This window comes from Rhineura floridana, chromosome 11 (assembly GCF_030035675.1).
Source record: "Rhineura floridana isolate rRhiFlo1 chromosome 11, rRhiFlo1.hap2, whole genome shotgun sequence".
NCBI lineage: Eukaryota > Metazoa > Chordata > Lepidosauria > Squamata > Rhineuridae > Rhineura > Rhineura floridana.
The window spans coordinates 2,536,342-2,561,992 of NC_084490.1; the positions used below are offsets into that span (position 1 = coordinate 2,536,342).

Consider the following 25,651-nt stretch of genomic DNA (forward strand, 5'->3'; position numbering starts at 1 on the left):
GCCATGCAGCTCACTGGGTGAATTTGGGCCAGTAACAGGCTCTTAGCCTAACCCACTTTACAGGTTGTTGTGAAGATAAAATGGAGAAGGGGAGAAGCATGTTCACCACCTTGAGCTCTTTGGGAGAAAGGTGAGATATGAATGTAATAAAAAAACCACAACAAGTGAGTCTTGAACAAGCACTCCTTTGAAGGAGACTCCCCCCCCCCCGTTTCAGGGGAAGAACTCCAGTCGAGGTGTGTGGGGAGAGTGTGCTCCTTTCACATCTACGAAAGACACCGGCACACCAATAAGCCATCAACACTCACAGTAACTAACAGACACATTAAAGACCCACGGATTCCAAAACCACCAGACTCGCACGGAAGATGTGTGCAACTGGAGCATGTCCAGAAAGGTATACGGAGATGCCCAAATAACACCCTGCACCCTAAAACCATCACACTCACCAGCACTTGTGGAATACCACAAGGGCTTCGTTGAGCACATGCAGATGTTTCAAGATGGTCACTGTTGGTCACTTGTGATCACAATATTCCTTTTGCCAAAGCCAAAGTTTGCCTACATTTTACAGGCACATGTAGGTGTGTTTTGAAAAGTGATGTGAGGTGATGGCACATAGAGAAGGAAGGGTTTGGGTCTGTTTCGGGCTTCTCCAACCTGGTGCCCTCCAGACGTTTTGGACTACAACTCCCATCAGCCCCCAGCCAGCACGCTGGCTGGGGGCTGATGGCAGTTGTAGTCCAGGTTAGCAAAGGCTACCCTAGTTCTTAAGGAACTGGCGCCCACTTCCCTAGAGACATACAACTGGTGGCAGACGCTAATTAGCCACTACATACTATGTGAAGCAATGCACACTCACACACACACACGTGCACAAACAATAATCCCACACACAGAAGCGGCGACAGCGTCACATATCCTTCCGAAAGATATTATGCGCCTCTCGAAACATCGAAGTCTGCCACTCGCAACCAAAGACAGCAAAATCACACTCCACCTACAGTACGTATGGTGGGCAAACTGCCCCTTCTGCTCTCCAGCACGAGACACACATGCTGCCAACGTGGACAGTGGCGCCCACGGGCTCCGGTACAGGTCACAGGGTGGGTGTGAGCATGGTGGAGGGCGTGTGCGTGTGGCAGGGGTGGGCGGGGGGGCAGGTGCACCCGCAGCAGCAGTAGCCGCAGCAGGATGGTGTCCCCTCCTCCTGGCCGGGGCACCCGCGCCCCCCGTTCCTACCTTCATGGGGGAGATGTGCGAGTGAGACACGTAGCCGTGGACGCTCTCGATCTGGGATAGGTTCTTCTCCGCCACGTGGACCAGCTCGGGGGCCTTTACCTGGTTGGGGAGGTGGGCGGGGCTGTGCTCCAGCGGGGGGCTGTCTTCATCTTGGTAACGATATTTCTGAAAGGGAAGAGGGCAGAGCGTCAGCACTATGGCACGCCCCAGCACCCTGGCAGATGCGACCAGGGGGGTAGTCGTCCGGGGTCTCAGGGGGGCTTAAACCCTTTACTTTTTTGGGGAGCAGGGTCCCTCTGTCTCCAGCATCCTATGAGCCAATCAGCATGAAAGGGGAGTGTGTTAGCCACTGAGAAGAGTCTTCTAACATGCTCCCTTGTCCTTTCCTGCGGATTGGAACCAATGAGGGTGAAAGGAGGTGAGTCAAACACTGAGAAGACTCTTCTCAGTAGCCAACACTCTCCTCTTTTATGCTTATTGGTTCCTAGTCATTATCAAGGATCTCATTCTCAACCCCACAGCAAAAAACAAACAAACCCAGGGAGGGGGCATGGCTATAATTAACATGAAGGGACTTCTGAATTTGCCACTATGTTACTGGATGCTACGGGAGCAGGAACACGCTGTGTCAGGTTCGGCCCCCAAGCCTCACCTCCTGAACCCAGAGCAGGGTGACAGCTGAGACCCATCTTGCTGGCTTGGCCTTGAGCCTCCCCTCCCAGAAGCCTTTGCAAAAGGAAGCAGCTGCTGGCAGGCCATTTTGTTGGCCCCGTGCCCCTAAACAGCTACACGACAGCTGCTGAAATCCAACAGGGATTGCGTTCCTTGAGATGTGGCAATGGCGGGACTTTTGCCTATTGAATTTCTGTCTACTGTGCAGTTCAGGATCTGGCAGAGGAGGCAAAAAGAAGGCACCTGCCTATTTGTTCCACCTGCCTTGATTTGTACCTTTGCTGTTGCCACCTTCTCCTCGATAAATATGGGGGCTAGAAAGAGCCTCAGGTTGGTCAGGCTACTAAGACTCTGACATGGCCATCTAGGAAATTTGGATTACATCTTTTTTGCCCTGCTGCTGAATTCCTCCTGAGCCTTATCCACTTCCTTGACACTCCCCTCCCAACCCTGCCACTAAAAGCGAGCCTTACGACCCACATCCTGACCTGGCTCCGATCCTGCTAGCTCCCTCGCTGGACCCAATTCCTTCCTTGCTTTACCTGTGCCAAAGTCTGCATGTATTCCAGCAAATCCCCTGACCCAGAAGAACCAAATCTTTGGCAAAGAAGCAGGAGACCCTCTTATGTACAGCTCCTGCCCCTGAGCCGCCCCCCCCACCCTACTGTATAGAAACCCCAAAGCCATAGCTATTTGCAAGGGGGAGCCTGCCTCCTCTAACCGGAACTGAGGACTGAAAATAGAGTAGCCTCTCCCACCCGGGTGCTCTGCAGTGGTTTTGGATTACAAATAATAATCCCATCAGCAGGGGCTGATGCCCAGTGCCCAGGGAACTCTGGGAAATGTAGGCCTCTGGAAGGGAAACAGGGCTCTCTATACCAGATAAATCTCTGCACCTCGCCGGAATACAACTCCCAGGATTCCTTGAGAGGAAGCCATGAAAGCTGAAACAGGCATGAAATGGAACGATGTTAATAAATGTTGGTGTACCTCCAGTGCAGGGATGGGAAGAGCACGGTGCCCTCTAGGGTGTCAGTAGGGATGTAGTGGTTTGAGTGTTGGACTAGGACCTCGGAGACCCGGATTCAAAACCACATGAAGCTCACTGGGTGACCTTGGACAAGGCTAGCAACTGCTTCTTGCCCTAAGCTACCTCTCAGGGCTTTTGCGAAGACACAGTGGGGAGGGGGAGGATCACATATGTCACCTTAAACTCCTTGGGGAAATGGGGGGTGGGATATAAACAGAACGAATAAATAAAATGTGGGGGGCTCCAGCTACCATCATTCCTGACTACCTGGGGCTGATAGGGGCCCGGCAACATCAAGAGGGCCACAGCAGATTCCCCCTCTCCCCCCCCCCAAGATTGAGGGTTATGATTTTTTTTTAAAAAAAAAAACTTTCAACACACAAAAAGTATCTCGCTTGAAAATTCACCCCCTTTGTGGGCAGCACAGAGGACAAATCCATGCCAGTTTTTAGCCTCTGAGCCTGTTTGGTATGCTAGGGCTCAGCTTATAGAACTTGTTGTTTAATGCCCTGGGCTCCTTTTGAGAGGAAAGGCAGATAATAATAATAATAATAATAATAATAATAATAATAATAATAGTAATAGTAATAGTAATAATAATACCAACAACTGTGGAAGTCAAGAGTGCCTCTGGGCAAGTGCAAAGTGTCTTTCCCTCACCAGAAGGCAGCCATTCCCATCAGGACTGAGATTAGCATTAAAGGGAGTTTGTGGGGTGCCGGCTACAATACTGAGACAGGCCGCAGAGGCAAGACCCCTTCTTTGAAAAAACTTCAGCCCATGCCCCAGCAGTTTTGCACGCAAGCAAGCAGGATGAAAAGCCATAGATGTCACCACATGAAACCGCCAGGAAGCGTGTGTGTGTGTCAATCTCCTGCCTCCACCTTTTCCTTCTGTCCTTCTCAGGCACACTCACACATAAATCACACTCAGGGAGGAATTTAATCCAAATCGACCCTCTCTCCCGCTCGGCTGATTCTGGCTTTTCTTTTCTTGATAGACGTTGCATAGTTTGGGCTCTACGGTTCACTGTTTTTGATTGCAAATTGCCATGTTTTAATTTTTCTGCTGCTTTGGGAATCTGCTCAGAGGCGGTGCATCCATAATAGATGCTAACAGCAACCAACAGAATAAGAATCACATGGTAGCACATAGTTACATGATGGAATTTGCTTCTCTAAGAGGCATGATGGCCACCAACTAGGATGGTTTTAGAAGAGGATTAGACAAATTCATGGAGGAGAAGGCTATCAATGGCTGCTAGCCACGATGGCTATGCTCTGACCCTCCTGACGGAGGAGGCATGCTTCTGAATGCCAGTTGCTAGAACCCGCAGGAGGGGGGAGTGCTCAGGTGGTGCTTGCCGGCTTCCCTTTGGGGCATCTGGCTGGCCACTGTGAGGACAGGAGGCTGGACTAGATGGCCCCCCTTGGGCCGGGTCCAGCAGCCAGGCTCTTCTGATGTTCTTAATAACAAAGGTAAAATAATCGTCTCTTGCCTCTGCTCTCCCCTTTCATTCACTATTGTCTTTCCTACAGTCACACTTTGGACTGGGAGCCCCAGTGGGCAGGAAACTGTTCTAGCCCTGAAGCCAAAGATCAATGGCAGAGTGCCACCACCTCTGCCCCCGAAAGGTCTGATTCAATCCCCAACATCCCCAGCTTTGATTAAAAAAAAAAAAAAATCTCCGCAGCTGCCTAAGAAAAAATCTTCACAATGTTGGGGAAGTGCTGGTGGTTGGGAGCAGACCCTGATGAGCAAGGTAGACTAATGGGAAGGTTTTTTTTAAAAAAATAGCATGGGTATGTTTCGCATGTGTCACTTTTATAGGACCATCAGAAGCTGCACTGGCCACTATGAGAACAGGGTGCTGGACTACATGGGCCAGTGGCCTGATCCAGCTGGCTCTTCTTATGTTCTTATGCATTACTAGGGGCTCCACCCATTTGCTTCACTTGCCAACCCCACCCACCATCGTCAAAGCCCCCCTCCCCCACATGGTTTGCCATAGCTCTTCCCTGTTGTATCCCCCCAAGGGTCACAGAACCTTTCCCTGTTCCACCCCCCCACGGGTCATCAGAGCTCCCCTCCCTCCCCTCCCCACGGATCTTCAAGACCAGCCTCTCAACCACCTGGTGACACCAAGACCTAGACTGTGCCCACCATGCTCCAGGCCTCCTGCCACTGAGCTCTGCCCCCCCCCGCTGCCAATTTTGTTGGATTTTTTTTGTAAGATGCTTGGCCACTGCACCTGCAAGTAACAGCATGATGGTGTAACATTTTACAATAATGTAGTTTAGAGATATACAGAGTCAGACCACTGGCCCATCTGGCTCAGTTCTGGCTACACTGACTGGCAGTGGCTCCCGAGGATTTCAGGCAGGAATCTTTCCTGACCCTACCTGGAGATGCCATTGGGACTGAAGGATGCAAGCAGATGCCCAGGCACAGAGCTATAGCCCTTCATTGCCAAAGGTTGGAAGTTATTTTACTGACATTCTCCAGTTTACAAGAGAGAATCATATTGGGCTTACTTTAAAACAAAAAAAGAGGAACATGAATTGCCCAGTTCTGAGTTTTGTATAATGTAGTCTTCGCCAAGCTGGTACCTGCCAGATGTTTTGGACTACAGCTCCCATCAGCCCCAGTCAGCACATCCATTGTAGTCCAAAACATCTGGCAGCAGTGGAGGCTGGTGGCTCCAATGTCAGTGGGGCAATGAATCCACCCCAGGTTTTAGTTCAAACCTTAATGGAGCTGTCCACACTGCTGAACTGGGTTGTTGTTTTTTTTGGGGGGGTGGGGATAGGATTCAGCACCTTAGACAGTTCCTTGAAAGTCCAGACGAAAACCCAGAGCAGGTTCACTTGAAAGTTCCCAGTACTTGAAAGTTCAGACTAAAATCCAGAGTGGGTTCACTGCTCCACTGGTGTCAGAGCCACCAGTCTCCACTATTGGGCACCAGGCTGGTGTAGGCTGGTATAATGGAACTGGGATGGGCATTGGGGAAAAGTGTGAGTGGCAGAACACCACCTTTGCACACACAAAGCCTCATGTTCGATCCCTGACAGCACCTCCACTTAAAAGGGCCAGGGCACCGTTCATGGGAAGGTACAAGGCTACAAGGAGCTGCTGCCTGTCAGAGCAGATCAAAGGTGCCCAACCCAAGGCCCTTCAGATGCTACAACTTCCATCCACCCCAGCTGACATGGCCAGGGACGATGGGAGCTGCAAGTCCACAATGTTTGGAGGGCACCAGGTTGGGGAAGGTTGGTGCAGGCAAGACAGAGCAGTGGTCAAAGTCTTCCCCCCCCAAAACCCCACATTTAAAAAAACAACAACTTGGTATTTTGTTGTAATTAAAATTGTGAACACTTTTTGGAAACCTCTGAGATCAATGGAACTGCTGTGTGTGACAGGCATGAACTTCAGAGCTTGAATGGAGAGGTGGGGAAGAAGCCCCCAAGAGGCCAAAAGTGAACCGGACTGCCTTCAAGTCGATCCCGACTTATGGCAACCCTATGAATAGGGATTTCATGGTAAGCGGTATTCAGAGGGGGTTTCCCATTGCCTCCCTCTGCGGCTAGTCCTCCACACCTGGCTAGGGCCTGCTCAGCTTGCCACAGCTGCACAAGCCAGACCCTTCCTTGTCCGCAACTGCCAGCTGAGGGGCAACTGGGCTCCTTGGGACTCTGCAGCTTGCCCACGGCTGCACAGGTGACAGAGAACGTAACCCCTGAGCCACTCACTGTGGGGTGATCTTTAGCTGGCCTTTTACACCCAGGAGACACGAGCGGGGATTTGAACTCACAGACTCTGGACTCCCAGCCAGGCTCTCCTCCCCACTGGGCTATACCAGCTGTTCAAAAGGGAACCAACATAGTGCCCAGATGTTAGCATTCTAGGCTGCAGGTCACCACTCCAACACACACAATTGCAGATGTTATCAAGACTCATAGCAAGCCTTTCTCCCCCCCACACACACTTTTATGTCTGCACAACAACCTATAAGGCTTCACTGTGGCACCATCTATTCATATATTTCATTTAACAAGGTTTAAAGACTGCTTAACCATCAAAACCTCTAAGTGGTTTATATAAACTATAAAATGTATATTAAAATTGCTGATTAAAAAAAACAGATGTTAAGTTAGTCTTAAAAGTTTCCAAAATAAAATCAGAAGTTCATAAAATAACATGTTAAAACACACCTCAGATTTACACGTATGGGTAGGCTTGCTTGAACAAAAAGGTTTGAGCAGGTACCGAAAACAGTGCAGCAAAGGTGCCTGCCTAATATCAGTGGGCAGGGGAGGGACGTGTCTGTGGCAGAGCACCGGCTTTGCATGTCGAAGGTCACAAGTTCAGTCCCTTTCTCCAGGCAGAGCTGGACAAAGCTCTGTCTCTGAAATCCTGGAGAGCTGCTGCCAGTCAGTGTAGACAATACTGAGCTAGGTGGACCAATGGTCTGACTCAGGAGGGCAGCTTCCCATGATTTCCAAAAGGCAAGTGCTGCCACATTGAAGGCCATTTTTGCTGGCCTTAACTTGCTCCTGAATCTCTACACATTGCCAGCTCCCAAGCTGACGTTTCCTCCCTGGGCTGGGTTCAACAAACCTCAGAATTGGGCTTAATGTGGGCTTAGTTCGACCAGGTACTCCACAGGGCTCAGCCCCCAGGTGTTTCCCCAACACCTGGAGCACCTGCAAGTGTCCAGTAAAGAAGAGTTCCTCTGAGCACATGCAAAGCACTTTCCCTTTCACTAAGTAACATCAACCATCTCCACCCCATGCTCTCGCACAGTTCCTGGTATTCACTTTTGTGGGGCTTGCGCAGGAGAACTTCAAGCTGGGTTCTACCCCAGTGGGTCAGATCTGTCCGTCCCACCTCACCTCTCAAGGTTTAAAATCTGCCACTTGTGGGGTGCCTGCTTCAACTCACCTTGTTGGGGCTAGGGCCTTGCTTTTGGGCATGGCTGTTCCCCCAAATGGCCACCGTCACCATGACTTAACACACAACTGTCACTGGCTAGCAGCCTTCCCAGGAGGCTGCCTCAGGGGGAGAGATGGGAAGCAGAAGGCTCATTCCATCAAGCTCTGCTGAAATACATGCTCCATCAGGTTCTGCTTGCCCCTGAACATGTTTCCGTTCTACCTTGTCATTCTAAGAACTGCTACTTAACAAGTGGCACCTGAGTTTGCTTTTCTTTCTCTTCTCTCCTGTCCCCTTTTCCCTGTGTGTTGTGTTTTTTATTTTATTTAAATACTTGAAAAAACACTTTCATATAAAATATCATATAATATATCAATAAAATATCAATAAGGCTGTAATTTTAGATTCTAAGCCTGTTTTGTTCTAATTGATTGTGCGTAAGCTGCTCTGGGAACCTCTTTTGGCTAAAGAGTGGGGTACAAATGCTCTAAATAAATGCAAACAATGATAAACTGGCCTTTCCAGTTGGAAAGTGGATTGCCAGCTAACTCCCTTCTGGATTCCCCAAGATGCCACCAGCGGCAAAGGAGCAATCTGTGTGCAACCCAGAATTGGAGGGATGGAATGGGTGTGTTTGAAAAGTGACTCTCCTTGCTCATCCGCATTTTCAATTTTTGTTCCTTCTCTCTCTCTCTCTCCCCATCAAGATGCCCCAAAGCAGAAGAAAATAATTAAGGCTGAGATGCCTCACCGCTCAATCCTCTAGAGCAAAGCAGCCACTGAAGCCTTTAAGAACACAGGACAACTGGGAGTTTTAAAAATGCACATTTTGCCTGGAAACACGGATGAACAGAGAAGCAGATTGCTGAGGAAGGAGGATTTAATCCAGAGAAAACAAGTTGCATGGGGCTGAATCTCCAGCAAGAGTGTCTCCCTCTGGGGCCGATTCACACCCGCGTGTGGCACCAACGTGATTATCAACAATCCGGCAACTTTCAACTGCCTCTGCAAGAAAAGTATTCCTGCTTGGGATGACGCAAGGGGGACAGAAATGTAGTATTTGACTGGTATTATGTGCATGATCATGGCCTGATATTCTGCATAAAACATCCAGGACCAGTCAAATATCACGTCATCCAAACAGAACCCTTTTCTTGCAGTAGTTGTTGTTATGTGATTTGTTAATGCATTTTTATTGGATGTTGTAACTGCTGCTTTTTGTAAATTGTATTTTTTTTATTATGTATTTTTATATTTGTGTTTATTTTTTTGTAAGCTGCCTTGAGGGCCTTTTGGCCAAAAGGCGGGGTAGAAATAAACAATGATGATGATGATGATGATGATAATAACAATAATAATAAAATGTGCCTCCAAGTCGATTACGACTTATGGCGACCCTATGAATGAGCGACCTCCAAGAGCATCTGTCATGAACCACCCTGCTCAGATCTTGTAAGTTCAGGTCTGTGGCTTCCTTTATGGAATCAATCCATCTCTTCTTTGGCCTTCCTCTTTTTCTACTCCCTGCTGTTTTTCCCAGCATTATGGTCTTTTCTAGCGAATCATTTGATATCATGTTGGTGTATAATCAGCCCCAACTTTTGGGTGGGGAACGTTTTATGGCCCGAGGGCCACTCCCTCATCTGGGAAGGGCCAGATGCAAACATGCCAGGGGCAACAAATGTAAATTTCACCTTTGAACTCAGTCACACACCCCTCTCTGTCTTCCCTCCAGACAAGAGGCATCATCAGAGTTCAAGGGTGCATTCCAGCCATGCAAAAACACTCACGGAGGGTGTGAAGCAAGATCAGTGAGGGGTGTGGCCTGCAGAGAACCCCAAGGGCCACACAGAGAGGCCTGGGGGGGCCACATTTAGCTCCTGGTCCAGAAGTTCCACACCCCTGAGAGAAAGTAAACGCAACAACTGATAAAGGATGGTACGTTTATTACATAAAGCACCACGACCTCCCAGGAAAAGAGGGAAGAGCTATGTGAAACCCAAAAGCTTGCCCCACTCTTCAGCTTCTGGATCCATCATACTTTGGACTGGCTAGGCAGAACCACCCCAGAGTTATGTCCTGTAAAGTACTTAGTGGGCACACACCAGTGGCCCCAGATGACTGTCAAATCGCAGCAGTGACATGTTGTATAAATGGAGGGAGAAAGCAAAAATGAAGGCATCATCTGTTCCTTCTGCTCAGTACCCTTCAAAGTCTCATTTTTCCTCTTTCAAGTCCCAGCAGTTTCACAGGAAGCCAAATTTCTTGCCTGTTAACAGGAATAGAACATCCTCGCTGGAGTTGATTAACAAAAACAAAAACAACACAAACTCCACTGAGCAAAGGGCATTAATTAGCTCTGTTCCTGACATGCGGTGGGCATGCTGCGTACAGGAACAAAGCCTCTGTGAAACAAATCCCAAATGGAGAGGAAGATGGAAAGAGAGAGAGAAAATTGATCTGAGTTGCTTTTCAGACTCCGACAGCTTACAAAAAAAATATTGCAGGATGTCAAAACGGTCTAGAGGAGCAGAGTGCAAAGGCTGGATGAGAACAGCGGACCTTAAGAGTTGGGATAGTCTTAGTGCTTGGTTGCCAAACCAGAGGACTCCGCCCACTTCCTCGGCCATGTTGCAGGATTTTCCAGGGTCTGATTGGCTCCCTCTCAGCTTGCTTTTCTGATTGGCTGGAAGCAGTTATATAATAACCCCTTCTGGTTCAGGAGGCGACCATTCACTCTCAACCTGATTCGAAGGCTTCAGCTGAATACAGATGACACGTCTGGCTCCGCTGGCTGAGGCTGATGGGAGTTGTCGTACAAAACATCTGGTGGGTGCCAGGTTGGTGAAAGACGAGATCTACTTTTGTTCTGATTCGGCAGTGTTCTGCTTATGTTCTTTCGAAGAGCTCTGCTGGATCAGACCAAAAGGTGGGCCCAACTAGTCAACCACCCTGTTTACCACAACATCCAACCTGTTGCTGCTCCCCAGTAAACGGTTTTCATGGCTAGACTGCCACTGAAAATGGAGGCTCCATTAGCCATATCCTGGCTAGAACAATGAATAGATTTCTCCTCCTCCGAAAATTTGTCTAATCCCTATTTGAAGCCATCTACGCTAGTGGTCGCCTCCATACTTTGAGGAAGCAAATTTCCTAAATGAATTCTGCGTTGTAGAAAGAACGGCTTCCTGCTCCCCATCCTGAGCATAGAAGAGGGAGAAGGGCAAGAACGCTTCTTCTGTTTTTTCCCCACCCTGGAGACCCACGAAAGGAGGGAAGCCCCCTAGCTCAGCAGCAGAGCGCCTGCTCTGCACCCAGAAGCTCTCAGGTTCAGCCCTTGGCATCTCCAGAGAAAAGGATCCGGTGGCAGGGGACAGGGAAGCAGGAGACACTTCAGGGAGGCATGACGAGACAGGACAGCAGTCCCCAACCCGAGGAAAGGCTGCAGCATTTGGGGCTGCTTAGTTTAGAGAAAAGGCGGGGAGTAAGAGGGGTCCTGATAGAGAAGTATAAAATCAAGCATGGCGTGGAGAAAGTGGATAGAGAAAAGTTCTTCTCCCTCTCTCATAATACTAGAACTTGTGGACATTCAAAGAAGCTGAATGTTGGAAGATTCAGGCCAGAAAAGGAAGTACTTCTTTACTCGGCGCATAGTTAAACTATGGAATTCGCTCCCACAAGAGGCAGTGACGGCCACCAACTTGGATGCTTTAAAAAAAGGATTAGACAAATTCATGGAGGATAAGGCTATTAGTGGCTACTAGCCATGATAGCCATGCCCTCCCTCCATTGTTGGAGGCAGTGTACTTGCTGGAAACCGCAGGAGGGGAGAGTTGCTCTTGCACTCAGGTCTCAGTTGAGAGCTTCCCACTGGGGCATCTGGTGGGCCACTGTGTGAACAGGATGCTGGACTAGATGGGCCACTGGCCTGAGCCAGCAGGCTCATGTTCTTATGGTGCCCTCCAGATATTTTTGACTACATCTCCCATCAGTCTGAACATCATAAGGCCATGCTAGTTGGGGCTGATGGGGGTTAAATTAGATAGACAGACAGACAGACAGACAGACAGACAGACAGACAGATAGATAGATAGATAGATATGGAGGGCACCAGGTTGGGGAAGATGGACCGATGATCTGATTCAGTTTAACGCAGCTTCCTGTGTTCAATCTCTATAATCCCCCCCTATCTTTTGGTCACCCTTTCAGGAACATAGGATGCTGTCAGACCAACAGTCCAACTACCTAAATATTATCTGCACTGATTGGCAGCAACTCTCCAGGCTTCAGGCAGGCGACATTCCCAGTGGCACCTGGAGATGCTAGCGGGAATTGAACTTGGGGCCTTCTGCACGCAGGACAGATGCTCTACCGCTGGGCTTCGACTCTTCCTTCTTTCTGTGCCCATTGTGGAAACTCTTCCCCTGGATGTTCAAACAAACACAGACCCTGGCTAGTTTTTGTGCCAGGTGAAAAAAACAAAATCCCTGTATGCCAGTGTGTGTGTGCTATTTGGAGAGTGGCATCTAATGCTTTTTGTATTGTGGCTCCTTTGTTATGTAATTTAATATGATTTTAGGTTTTGACTTACTCTGAGATTCTTTTATTTTAAAATGAAATAAATACCACCCCTATGAATAATTTGCAATAGTGGGCACATGTCCGTTGCTAAGGGTATATTGTCCAGTCAAGCTAGGAGCTGGGAGTCCTGGGTTCAAATCCCCACTCAGCCATGAAGCTCACGGTGTACTTTGGGTCAGTCACAGTCTCTCAGCCTAACTTACCTCACAAGGCTATTGTGAGGATAAAATGGAACAGGAATGCCACATTGAGCTCCTTGTAAGAAAGGTGGGATATGAATGTAATGAAAGGTGGGATATGAACAAAATAAATTGTATCCTATGTCCTTCAATTTCTGCAGTAAAGTTCCCCTGATCATTTGGAATAAATTTCAGGTATCAAAACTCCATCTCTCATTATTATTTATATTTATTAGTCACTTTTTCAAACTGAAAATTCAAAGCGATTTACAACATTAAAAACATATCAAAGCAAGAATAAAAACATCCTAAAATATATAGGACTACATAAAAAACAAATCCAACTCCTCCCTACCTGACTAAAAACAGACAGACAATTAACCTCCAAGGCCTGGGTGAAAAAGAATATTTTTCCCTGGCACCTAAAGACAACAGCGATGGTGCCAGGTGTGCCTCCCTGGGGAGATCATTCCACAAATGGCAGCCACCACTGAGAAGGCCTGTTCTCATGTTGCCACCTTCCAGATTTCCCTCAAAGGGGGCACATGAAGAAGGGCTCAGGTGATGAATGCAGGGTCTGGGTTGGTTCATGTGGCGAGAGCCGTCCTGGAGGTACTGGGGTCCTGATCCGCATAAGGCTTTATAGGTCAAAACTTTGAATTTGGCCTGGAAACTAACTGGTAGCCAATGCAGCTTTTCAAAATCATCTTACTGAAGGCAGGCTGCAGGACAGAAATGTTGGATGTGGCATCGCACTCTAGCACCAGGTGGTTCATTTCTTGATGAACAGAGCAGACAGTTCACTTTCCCCCTTCTACCCCGCCTACCCCATCACAAAAATGCACAATTTTTGGCCTGGAATGGGTCAAAACTGAAAAACTCGTGGGGGCTTGAAATTTAATTAGGATTTTCCAGCAAAACAATCCTGTTTTATTCACAACACGAGAGCTTCCTTCTATGTTGATTTTGCATTAACATAGCAGCTTGGGAAAAGAACAGCTAAGATTTCCAGATACGTCCTTGGTATCTCCATGAATTTTAAAGGCATATCTGACACAGAGATATCAGATGGACAGTATTTTTTTTTTTTAAAAAGGGAGGATGAATTGCAAGAGACCTCCCTCTCTTCAACATGGCTAGGACCCACCCTATTTTTTGTGATGTTGTGATTTTAAGTTGTTTTAATGATGTATTTTAAACTGATGTAACCTGCCCTGGGACCTCAGGGTGAAGATTTATTACAGGCTGCATCTAACAGAGCCCTTTCCCCCGTTGGCTGAACTGCTGTGATGTCATCAGAGCATCAACCAAACAATGCCAACAAATATGGCTTCCAGGAAAGAAAGGAAAAGGGGAAATCTCACATGGGGCAAGCATGGAAAGCTTTGGAGTTCAGGGGACTAAAAGGAGCCAAGAAGGCACCCAACAAAAGCAAGGGGCACACGTCCAATAGCCACATGGTGACCGAATCACATCCAGCTTGTTACTAGCCTTTAGCCTTGTTGTTTGTTGCCAATAAAAATTGGCTCCAGGTAGCCAGACAGAGGAGCATTCGTAAACTGGGGGATTCAGTATTTCAGGATGTCAGTATATCTCTGTGAATAAAATATGTTCGGGTGGGTGAGTTAGTAACTTTTGCAGATTTTTCTGCAAGGCTGAACTAACCGTACTACTAATTAAAACAAGACTCAGTTACAGCAGAAAGCCTTAATACAGCTAAAAGCTAGCAACAATTTCCAGATATATATTAGTCATGTTAGTCTGTGTCGTGGACCAGAGGAAGCTAATACATATTTTAGTCTCTAAGATGCTGAAACAGTCTTCGTTGTTTTTGTTTTAAAAACGCATGCACACAACACAAGTCAAGTAGCACATGGAACAGATTACAATTTTACCTCTGCTCTAAACCGACATTTTGCTTTAGACTATGAAAAACCACCAGTTCTCCAAAATATGGGGAGAAAACAAGTCAAAAGAAGTCACCTCTGTGAGAGAATCTCAGATTTGCGAGCAGTTTGTTGTTCAAAAGGTGATGGACACATCATGCCAAGTTCAGGATGGCAAAAAACCAGATTATTCCATAAAACCAAAAGTGGCACTTGTTCAGATGTTATAGAACAGGTTCTCTGATGGAACACTAATGTTCTTTATGGGGGAGGGGGAACAGCATGAGAGTTAGCAGGTAGAATTGATCACCAGATCCGACAAAGCACATGAAACTCGGTACTTTAAAACTGCTTAGCACAGAAGTTTCTTTCTCTCTCTCTACCCCCCCCCAACCTGCACCAGAGCTGCAGGAAGCTAACGCAAGCGGAAATGTTTGCAATCAGGCCAGGATGCAGAAAGACACCTCTCTTTGGTACAAAATGCATGCTGAGATCCACAAAAAAACCCCTATTTCCACAACCAAAGAATAAGCATTTGCTGGATATGGTAGCCATGTTTACACTAAAAAGATAATGGGTAGCATTACAGACTCCTGAAGGGGTTTATTCAGGGGATGCGGGCTTCCTTTATCCTTCACGGTTCATATGAACTTTAAGTATCTTAAACTACCAGGCCAAGTTTGAATTCTGGTTTTGGTTTACAAAGCCCTATGTAGTTTGGGATCAGGATATATACCCAGTCGATCACTGCGTTCTGCAGGTGAGGGCCTCCTGCAGATACCATCTTATCAGGAGGTCCGTTCCGCACAACATAGGAAGCAGATGTTTAATGTAGTGGCACCTACTCTTTGGAATTCCATCCCCTTAAATATTAGACAGGCACCATCTCTGTTAACTTTTCTGCCCTACTGAATACCTTCCTCTTTTCAACAAGCCTCTTAAATAGAGACCTTATCCCAGTCTGCGCCTGTGTTGGAATTACTTTTTGAGATTTTTTTAAAGGGGTTTTTTAAAAGGGTTTTTTTAATATGTTTTGTTTTAATACGTTTTTGCAGATGTTTTGTTTTAATATGTTTTCAAGTCTATTAGACGTTTTAGAGTACTTTTAGTGTTTTTGCTTGCTGCCCTGGGCTCCTTCTGGGAGGAAGGGTAAGATATAAATTTAGTAAATTAAATAAATAAATAAAAGTATGAGAGCACGTTATACTGTGTATGAGAGTACAGTGTACTGTTTTGCATTCTCGCTTCCCAAAATGGTAGCATGTTTTGGGGAGCAGCTCTCTGTTCTCTCAGTGGTCAAACAGATGTCCCAATGGGAAGCTCACAAACAGGGCCTGAGTTCAATTCCAGCAAGTAGTCTTCAGAGGCACCCTGACTCCGACCCTGGTGGTGCCCTATGGTTATCACAGTAGTAGCCATTTAGAGCCTTATCCTCCCTGAATTTGGCTAGCCTCCATAGTTGGCAGCCACCTCCCCGTTTTGCGGCAGGGATTCTATCCACGAGCTGCATGGAGAAGCCTTTCCTTTTGTCTGTCCTGAATCCTGCCCATCTTTTTCAACTAGATCACCTCAATTAACTTCTCTCTGTCCGCTTTCTCCATCCACACTGCGCGTAGTCTTACAAGCCTCTGTCACAGCAACCCCCAACCTGGTGACTTTCATGTTTTGGACAACGTCTATGCTAGCTGGGGCTGATGGGAGCTGTAGTGCAAAACATCTGGAGGTTGCCCTGTTGGGGATGGCTGCTTTATCATCCCACCCACCCCCTGTTCCCTCCAGTTAATTGCCTTACTCCCTAAACTAATGTGAGGATTTTAAACAATGTATTTGTGCCCCATCCTTCACTGGGGATCGACTCTGGGAACTGCAGCTCTGTGAGGGGAAAAGGGGTCTCCTAACAACTATAGCACAGTGGGGAGGACAGCCTGGCTGGGAGTCTAGAGTCTGTGAGTTCAAATCTCCACTCGTGTCTCCTGGGTGTCAAGGGCCAGCTAAAGATCCCCCCACAGGGAGTGGCTCAAGGGTTACGTGCCCTGCCACCTGAGCAGCCCTGGACAAGCTGCAGAGTCCCAAGGAGCCCAGGTGCCCCCCAGCTGGCAGTTGCGGACAAGGAAGGGGCTGGCTTGTGCAGCTGTGGCAAGCTGAGCAGGCCCTGGCCAGCTGGGGAGGACTAGCCTCAGAGGGAGGCAATGGGAAACCACCTCAGAATACCGCTTACCATGAAATCCCTATTCAGAGGGTAGCCATAAGTCGGGATCGACTTGAAGGCAGGCCATTTCCATTTTTTGAACAACTCTTAGTACCCTTCACAAACTACATGTCCCAGGTTTCTCTGGGGGAAGCCATGCCTGTTTAAAGTGATATGATACTGCTTTAATTGTATAGTGCAGATGGGGCCTATCTTGCATATGTCGTGACACAAGCCAGCCTTATGAACATAAGAACATAAGAACGTAAGAAGAGTCTGCTGGATCAGGCCAGTGGCCCATCTAGTCCAGCATCCTGTTCTCACAGTGGCCAACCAGGTGCCTGGGGAAGCCCGCAAGCAGGACCCGAGTGCAAGAACACTCTCCCCTCCTGAGGCTTCCGGCAACTGGTTTTCAGAAGCATGCTGCCTCTGACTAGGGTGGCAGAGCACAGCCATCATGGCTAGTAGCCATTGATAGCCCTGTCCTCCATGAATTTGTCTAATCTTCTTTTAAAGCCATCCAAGCTGGTGGCCATTACTGCATCTTGTGGGAGCAAATTCCATAGTTTGACTATGCGCTGAGTAAAGAAGTACTTCCTTTTGTCTGTCCTGAATCTTCCAACATTCAGCTTCTTTGAATGTCCACCAGTTCTAGTATTATGAGAGAGGGAGAAGAACTTTTCTCTATCCACTTTCTCAATGCCATGCATAATTTTATACACTTCTATCATGTCTCCTCTGACCCGCCTTTTCTCTAAACCAAAAATCCCCAAATGCTGTAACCTTTCCTCGTAAGGGAGTCGCTCCATGGAGTGGTTAGAGTGTTGGATTAGGACCTGGGAGACCAGGGAGACCTGGGAGACCAGGGTTCAAATCCTCACTCAACAATGAAGCTTACTGCGTGACCTTGGGCTAGTCACTGCCTCTCAGCCTCACAGGGTTGTTGTGAAGATAAACTGTCAAGCGGAAGAGCCATGTCTGCCACCTTGAGCTGCTTGGAGGAAGGGAAAGGGATATAAACCTAACAGGGGGAAAAGTCAATTTCAAGTATCTTCTTATGTGCTATTCCTGTAATAAACTGATTGCCTCTTATACTATTTACGGGTCCTGCTGACTTTGTTTGTGGTTTTTGTTCTATTGGGGGGGGGAGCGGCTTCCTTGGTGCCTGTGCTTACATTATAAACCACATCCTTCAAATCTCACTTCATTCAGAAAGACTTCATTCCCTCCACGCCAGCCTAGGAAGTTCAGCAGACCAAAGGGATGAACCTTCTCCACTTGTGGGTTGAGAAACGGTAAGCAAACTGGCATTCTTCACCTGCGGTAGCCTCTTCGGATGCCCTCTTCTCTGCAAAGTTTGCCATCGGAAGAGAAGGGAAAGCCACCACAGCTTCACCTATCATCCTTCTTCTGTGCTGGCTGCGGATGATGGGAGTTGTAGGCCAAAACAGCTGGAGGACTCCAGGTTGGCAAAGGCTCTCCTAAGGTTTCTTTTAGACCAGGTGTGGCAGAAACCTTTGGCCTTCCAGATGTTGCTGAACTACAACTCCTATCAGCCCCAGCAAGCATGGCCCAATGGCAAAGGGTGATGGGAGTTGTAGTTCAGCAACATCTGGAGGGGCTGTACAGGGCTCCCACACCTGTTTTAGACTCTTTCCCCCCCTTTTGGTTCTTATTTGTTAACAGCTCTTCTGCTTCTTTATCAGGTCAGAGGCAGTAAACCCTGGAATAGCTGTGGCTGAACACTCAGGGGAGGAGACTGCTCTTGTACTCTGGTCCAGCTTGCAGGCTTCCCATAATGGGCATCTGGTTGGCCACTGTGAGAACAGGATGCTGGACTAGATTATGTTATCATTCTATTGGTTCTTATTGTTCTAAACATTTTTTACAAGGTGCTCTCTTACATCTTTTCCGACTACGAGGAAGATATTAAATATCCTAAGGCTGCAATCCTAACTCCACTTATTAAGAAAGAAGCCGCATCGAATTCAACAGGCCTTCTTCTGAGTAAGCATGGTTAGGATTGAAGCCTAAATACAGATTAAATAAACAAAAAGACACACAGACAAGCCACAGAGGAGACTATATAATCAGCTCTAGTGAGCTGACCCCAAGGCAACCATGTATTCCCAAGACACTGACTAGCAACTGCAGGGAACCATAAGGGAAAAAAACAAACTCTCTAACTTGGCCTGTTCCAAATACAAATTGGGATGACAATAAATCAAACTACAGGGCCAATCTGGCACATTTTCCCAAAACAATTTGCACACATTCACCACCTCACCACCCTACAACTACAAAATCCTACCCAACTCTCACAACCTGGTGGGAGACTCTAATATGCTGGCATAAGCCACAGCACTGATTTCTGATTGGCTGGTGACACAGCCTCGATAGCTATTGGCTGCTCTCTACCTATAAAAAGCAACAGCAGAGACTCACCTCTACAGAAAGAAAAAATAGTAATTTCAGGTGACTTGGAGCATAGTCAAACTAAAATCCCTAAACCTTCTTGGGTGACGAGGTACCCGGGTTTATTGTTGTTGCTGTTTTTATTTAAATTAACTTTCTAAATGGTAGCTCAATTTGACACCTGGAATAGAAATGAAGTTCAGAAGCAGGAAGTTTTGACTTCTGTTTACATGCAATGTTTATGTAAACCTGCATCTGAATTATTGGAGAGCTTAAAGAAGGGGCAGCTCCATTCAAGCTCTATGGAAGGAATGAGGAAGGTAGAAGCTGAGAATCCTGAATCTTCTGAAAAAGGAGGGGGAGCAGAGGGAGGGATGCTCTGGACTCTTGGGGCAACACTGCTGCTTAAGGAAACCAAAGCACCTCCAAGACCTCCAGGTATCAGAGGGGAGGAGCAACTCTGGCCTGGAAAACAACTCACCAATTTTTTTCTCCCTGGCCACATGGCGCATTGTTAAAACTGTGGAATTCGCTCCCACGAGAGGCAGTGGTGGCCACCAACTGTGGATGGCTTTAAAAGAGGATTAGACACACTCATGGCAGAAAAGGTATTGATGGCTACTAGCCGCAATGACTAGGTTCTACCCTCACTGTTGAAGGCAGAATACTTCTGGATACCAGTTGCTGGGAATCACAAGAGGGGAGAGTTGCCCTTGCGCTCCGGTCCCGCTTGTGGGCTGCCCATTGGGGCACCTGGCTGGCCATTGTGAGAACAGGGTGCTGGCCTAGAGGGGGCCCCTTTGGCCGGATCCAGCAGCCGGACTCCTCTTACGCTCCCACTGCTGGCTGTTTACACCTGGAGGAAGCTCTGTTCCGTTTTCCTGACTCTGACATCACCATCTAGGGAGGAATAAGAGCTCCCATCTCTCTCCTCGGAGCTCCTACTTTTTGCAGGTACGCAGCCTTCCTACTAACCGTATAGTGATAAGCAATGGGCGGAGGGGGGAGACTCAAATGATTCTTGGTGTGTGTGTGTGATTTTTTGCACGTGTAAAATGTTTCTCCTCCCCTCCCATCCCCCAAATTCTCAACAGGCCTCCCCTGCTTGCACCTGTGCTCTTCCATGCGCTACCTGCCAGAGGGCACCTGGGGCAGTGCCCAACCCTGCCTTGCCACCCCCCACCCTTCGGGGGAGCCCCCACTTCACTTCCTTCACTCTCTGCTTTGATCTCCCTGTTCCAGATTTGATGAGGAAACTTAAACAGGAACCAAAGTCAAGCCCGAGGAGGACAAAAGCAATTTGCTGGAGGGGGGGGGGAAGAGGAAGAGAAATGGAGGGTGGGGATGCACTGGACAGCCTTTGCCAGCCTGGTGCCCTCCAGATGTTTGGGACTACAGTGCCCAACAGCCCCAGGCTGGCAAAGGCTGTCTTCAGTGGTGAGAGTCGGGTCTTGTCTAGGAGCGAAGTTTAGGGTTGGCAATGCTGAGATATAGGGGGGTGATGCAAGGCTTTTCTCCCTCCTTCCTCCCCCCTCGGCTTGTCACTGCTTTATTACAACCTTCCTTCGCTCAGTGTCAGAAGATTAAAGAGCTTAATCCCAGGTTCACAAGCCAGGACTTTGCCAGGGGACAAGCCTCCGGCTGGCAAAGATTAAAGTCAGCTCCGAGCAATCTCCCCTCCCTTCCCAGCCCGGCCACAGCGCCTCCATTCAGGCTGAATAGCTAGGGAGAAGACAGTGTCGTCCCTCCGCCGCCCAATACCTTACAATGTGGCACTGTTCACGCAGCCCACAGGGTCGCCCAAAGCCATGGGTCTGAGAGTTCCTGACTGCGGGGGGGGAGGGCTGAAGGACCTTCGGGGTCACCTGGTTCTGGGAAGGCTGATCAGAGCTGGACGGGCCATCCCTGCGAGGCTGGAGGCCAGGACCTTTCAGCCCACTGGCTGGCACAGATTTTTTTTTAAAGAAGGCCCCATTGGGGGTCTCAGCGATGAAGGTCTGGGGAGGTCCAGAGCGGTCGGCATCAGGACCAGGGCCAGAGCAGCATCCTGCCCGGGAGAAGAGCCGCCTGGCGCCTGGCCGCAAAGTGGAAGCGGCACGCGCGTATGTGCACACCGGGACCCAGAGGCCGGCGCTCGCCAGTCCTTTGCACGGCGCGGGTGTCCTGGCGCAAGCGGGGAGAAAGCCCCCCCCCGTGGCGGAGAGGGCAGGAGGCGCCTCCCCCCTGTCAGACACGCCGAGCGTGGCGTGCAGGGCCCCCGCGGCTCGCCCCCCTCCACCCGGGAGCAGGCCCCCCCAACCTTGCACCATGCGCTACCCACTGGGCAGGTTTCCCCAACCCCCCGCTCTCCCTCTCTTATGGGCTGCACTACTGAAAAACTCCAAAAAAAAACACCGCGTCTATTTGCACAGCGGGGGGGGCCTCCTCGTCCTCCCGCCCCCGCCCCTTTGCACAGACCATTCCCTCCTCTTCCTCGGCTGCCCCTCCCGCGAGACGCAGCCTTCCCCCTCCGCAATTTTGCCCCCCCGCGCCCCCTTACCTTGCACCCGAAGACCAGCGAGAGGGTCCGGTTGCTGCAGGTGACCTTGCACTGGCACATGAGGGGCGAGAGGCAGCCCAGCTTGCGGAACGGGGTGTTGACGCCGTTCAGGCCCATCCCCCTCGCACCCCCATCGGCTACGCGCCGCCGCCTCGACCCAGGGGCGCCCCCATCCTCGCCCGCAGCCGCCCGCCCGCCAGCCAGCCACTGCCCCGGCTGCCCGCCAGGCCGGCCGGCCCTAATCCCCTCCCTCCCCCTGCAAGGCCAGCCTCCTCCTCCTCCTCCTCTGCCCTCCCACCCCGCCTGGCAGAGGCGAAGCGGAGCGACGCCCACCGGGCCCCTGCAAGGGGGAGGGGGCCGCTGGAAGACAGGCGCGGGGGGGGCAGCCCACCATCCCGTTTCTAAGAGCGGGCGACCCCCCCCCCAAAAAAACACTAGTAAGCCGACAGGGCGGGCAGGCAGGCGACAGGCCTTCTTCCCCGTTGCGTCTCTCTAGCCGCTGGCATTCAAAGGTACACTGCTCCTGACCATGGGGGCTCTGCTGTTAGCTTTTTCCCAGCTGGTAAGTCACTGGTGGGCCTCCATGAGTTTGCCTTTCTGGCATGGGGAGGGTGCCCTTCTCCAGGTCTTGATGCTCAGCTCCCATCAGCCCCAGCAACCAGCTGGACCAATGGTTAGGGATGATGGAGGCCAGCACTCTGGAGAAGGGAGACAGGTTGCTCATCCTTCCGGGTTTATAGATACAGGAACACAGGGAGCGGCCTTAATACCAGTGCGGCCTGCACTGCCTGGCAGTGCGTCAGAGTTTCATGTCTCTTGCAGCCCTATCTGGAGATGCTGCTGGCCGGGGATTGAACCTGGGACCTTCTGCATGCAAAGCAGGTGCTCTAACCACTGAGCCATCCTCCCCAGCCTACCTCTTCTTGGTTATCCAATTTGTACAGTCCACGGTCACTCAGCTGAAGTCTCTCATTCCCTCCCTCCCCCAGTTTCTAAGAGAGGTGATGGGCTTTAACTTAAGCCAGTCTGAGAGATAACACATCCTGTGAACTGGAAGCACTGCTGGGTAGGATAGGTTGCTCAGTGGAGCAGAAATGCAACCCGTGCATGCTCAGTGGAGGTCTCTCCTTTGCATCAGTTCACACAGACCATCCACACACAGCCCAGCAGAGCTGACCTTCTGAGCCAGCTGCCCCACTCTGCCTCATGGCTGGGCCAGCTCTGCTGAAGTAGTACATATGCCATCCTACATGGACCTCCTTTGCCAGCCCCACACATCCATGGGCACAACACACAATATTATGGACAGGATTTCCTTTACCTTACTGAGTAACACCACCAAACGGACAGATCCCAAGGAGCTTCAACTCTGCATTTACTCAGTGTGCAAGCCCATGCCCTAAATCAGCCCTCCCCAAGGGGGTGCCCTCTAGACGTTTTGGACTGCAGCTCCCATCAGCCCAGCCAGCACAGCCATGATGGGAGTTGTAGTCCAAAACGTCTGGAGGGCGTAAAGTTGGCAAAGCAAAGCCTGCCCTAAAGTTAGTCTGCAACTAAGCCTATGAACATGCAACTCAAGGCTCCCAGCCCCCCCCATTTATTGAGCATTCATCTTGATTTGCTTCCATGACGTTTGTGCGGAGGTTAGATTAGACAATGTCTGGCCTTTATTGCTCTGGTCTTTATCTGCCTTGACTGAGCATTTGCTGTGATTTGTTTGTTGGCAATGAGCACTCACCCGGCCTTCATCCTGATGGGCGTTTACGCAGCTTCCCATTCCTCAAGCCCACTTCCATGCATTTCCCCGTCACTTTCCAAACCGCAAACAGTCCAGTTCTTTTCTTTAAACAGATTTGTAATGAATCCACTTTAACTGCACAAACCGAACGTTGCTTCATGCACTTGATGCTCCTGCGAAAGGCTGACCATCCGAAGTCACCTTAAAACAACTGCGCATGGTTCCCCTACCCAGCGGAAGACAGGAGCAGGGCTTGGCACAGCCCACCATCCTGTTTCTAAGAGCAGGCGACGCCTCCCAAACAAACCCACACAACTTTTAGTTGTCACCTGCTGTTTCCCCTTTGGTGGATTGTTGATTGTAAGGGGCCAGGAGCCTGTCATCTTGAGTACACTGTTTTCTGTGTCCCATTGCAACCACCTTCAAGGCCAACTGATAGGACCACAGAGGTGGAAAAATACAAAGCATACATCACATCTGGATCCCAGTTCAACCCCACACCTGTGAAGCTACCATCACAGAATTACAGAACAGTAGAGCTGGAAGGGGCCTACAAGGCCATCAAGTCCAGCCCCTTGCCCCCTTCCCCGCAGATGAGCCAGGGACACAAACTTGATGCCCTACCCCCACCCCAAACTTAGGCTATGCTGTGAGAACAGCATGAAGGTGGTGGGTAGCTGGTTTTCAAATGCTGTGAAATGAGAGTTGCAGCCTGGCCAGCTTTTTACTAGCCTAGCTGGTGTGTATGCCTGCGTGCATGTTCAAAACATTAGCTTTGTTAGCACTGCTGATCTTACATTGTTGAATGTTTAGGTTTATTGATATTTATAAATTAGAAGTAAGTATTATATCAACTGAATTTATTGCTGGTATTATCTTAAGAATGTAAGATGAGCCTGCCAGATCAGGCCAAAGGTTCTTCCAGTGGCCAACCAGGTGCCCCAAAGGGATGCCGGCAAGCAGGACCGGAGCGCAAGAGCTCAGCGTGCCTCTGAATAGCAGTCACCAGGCAACATGAGTGGCTAAGGGCAGATCCACAACCATATATTTAAAGCGCATTTAATTACATTTAAAGGACATGACTTCCCCCAAAGATTTGTGGAAACTCTGGTTTCCCCCTCACAGAGCCACAAATTCCGAGCACTCTTAAAATTCACAGCACCCTTAACAAACTATAGTTCCCATGATTCTTTAGGGCGAGTCATGTGCTTTAAATGTGCTTAAATGTATGTTGTGGACGTACCCTAGATGGGCCTTTGGATCTGATCCAACTACAGGGCTCCTCTTATTGTTATATAATTATTTTTGGGATGTATTGCTATGCTTACAAAACAACTATTTATTTCTATGTTCTATGCAGCCCAACAACATCCAGAAGGCCACAAGCTCCTCAGCCCTGCTTTAAGTTCTTTGGATAAGGGCCTGCTCAGTCTCCCTGCCACCTAAAGAGAAGCAGATGGTTACTAGGAAGGAAATCTGTCAGGAGGGGGCAGCCACTGAGAAGGCCCTGCACCAAAAGCAACTTGCTGTCAGCTTGCAAGAAGCTAATGAAATGCTGTTTTTATTTTGGGTGTTCCCATCTTCCATGGCATGTTTTAAAATTATTTATACAGAGAATTGATATCTTTGTGTATTTTATGATCTTGTTCTTAATGCGTTGGAGCTCATGGATGGGCAAAGAGGTGAGTCAGAAATCGTAGAATAAATCATAACCAAACCCAAACAAGAAGCAAAGCATTTTCACCCCCTACCCGCCCTTTCCTCCTTCCCATCATGCAGCCCCCTCATTTCCAAGGAGGGGTCCTCCAATTGACATAGCTCAGTGGAACGGCATCTGGTCTGCATGCCAAAAATCGCAGGTCCTTAGCATCTCCAGGTTGGCAAAGACCCTCTGCCTGAATCCTTGGAGAGCTACTGCCAGTCCGTATAGCAGCTGGACAGCCGCCTGTCAGATATGCTTTATGTTGAATTCCTGCCTTGAGCAGGGGGTTGGACCTGATGGCCTTACAGGCCCCTTCCAACTCTACAGTTCTGTGATTCTAGATGGACCAATGGTCTGACCCAGTATAGAAGCAGGTTCCTATGTACCCTATAAATTTGGGAATAACATAAGCCTCTGACCCCACAAAGATGACAGAAAACCCCAAATTCTCCCTCCAATTCACATTTACTGCAAGCTGACTACACACACACACACACACACACACACACCCCTTAGCGTACAATTGTGTGAGGGAAAAGAGAGCCTT

At 49.1% G+C, this 25,651-nt stretch overlaps 1 protein-coding gene and 1 long non-coding RNA gene across 8 annotated transcripts in view; one reads left to right on the forward strand and one right to left on the reverse strand.

Annotated features, from left to right (window-relative positions):
• Nucleotides 1-25,651, reverse strand: part of DLG4 (discs large MAGUK scaffold protein 4) — a 149,787-nt gene that overhangs the window by 49,342 nt on the left and 74,794 nt on the right. For 3 of the 7 annotated variants that reach the window (XM_061588712.1, XM_061588710.1, XM_061588711.1), the window contains exon 3: nucleotides 1,243-1,407. The exons of 1 other annotated variant lie outside the window; for it this stretch is intronic. In XM_061588712.1, the coding sequence (XP_061444696.1) occupies nucleotides 1,243-1,248 (6 nt within the window). In that variant the 5' untranslated portion in view covers nucleotides 1,249-1,407. Of the gene's footprint in view, nucleotides 1-1,242; nucleotides 1,408-2,190; nucleotides 2,233-21,664; nucleotides 21,833-25,651 lie in introns of those variants that run through there. 3 more of the 7 variants (XM_061588709.1, XM_061588708.1, XM_061588713.1) reach the window with 3 other exon arrangements.
• Nucleotides 21,941-25,019, forward strand: LOC133367126 (uncharacterized). Its single transcript, XR_009758515.1, has 2 exons — nucleotides 21,941-22,226; nucleotides 24,763-25,019. It is a non-coding gene; the product is annotated as an uncharacterized LOC133367126 (long non-coding RNA).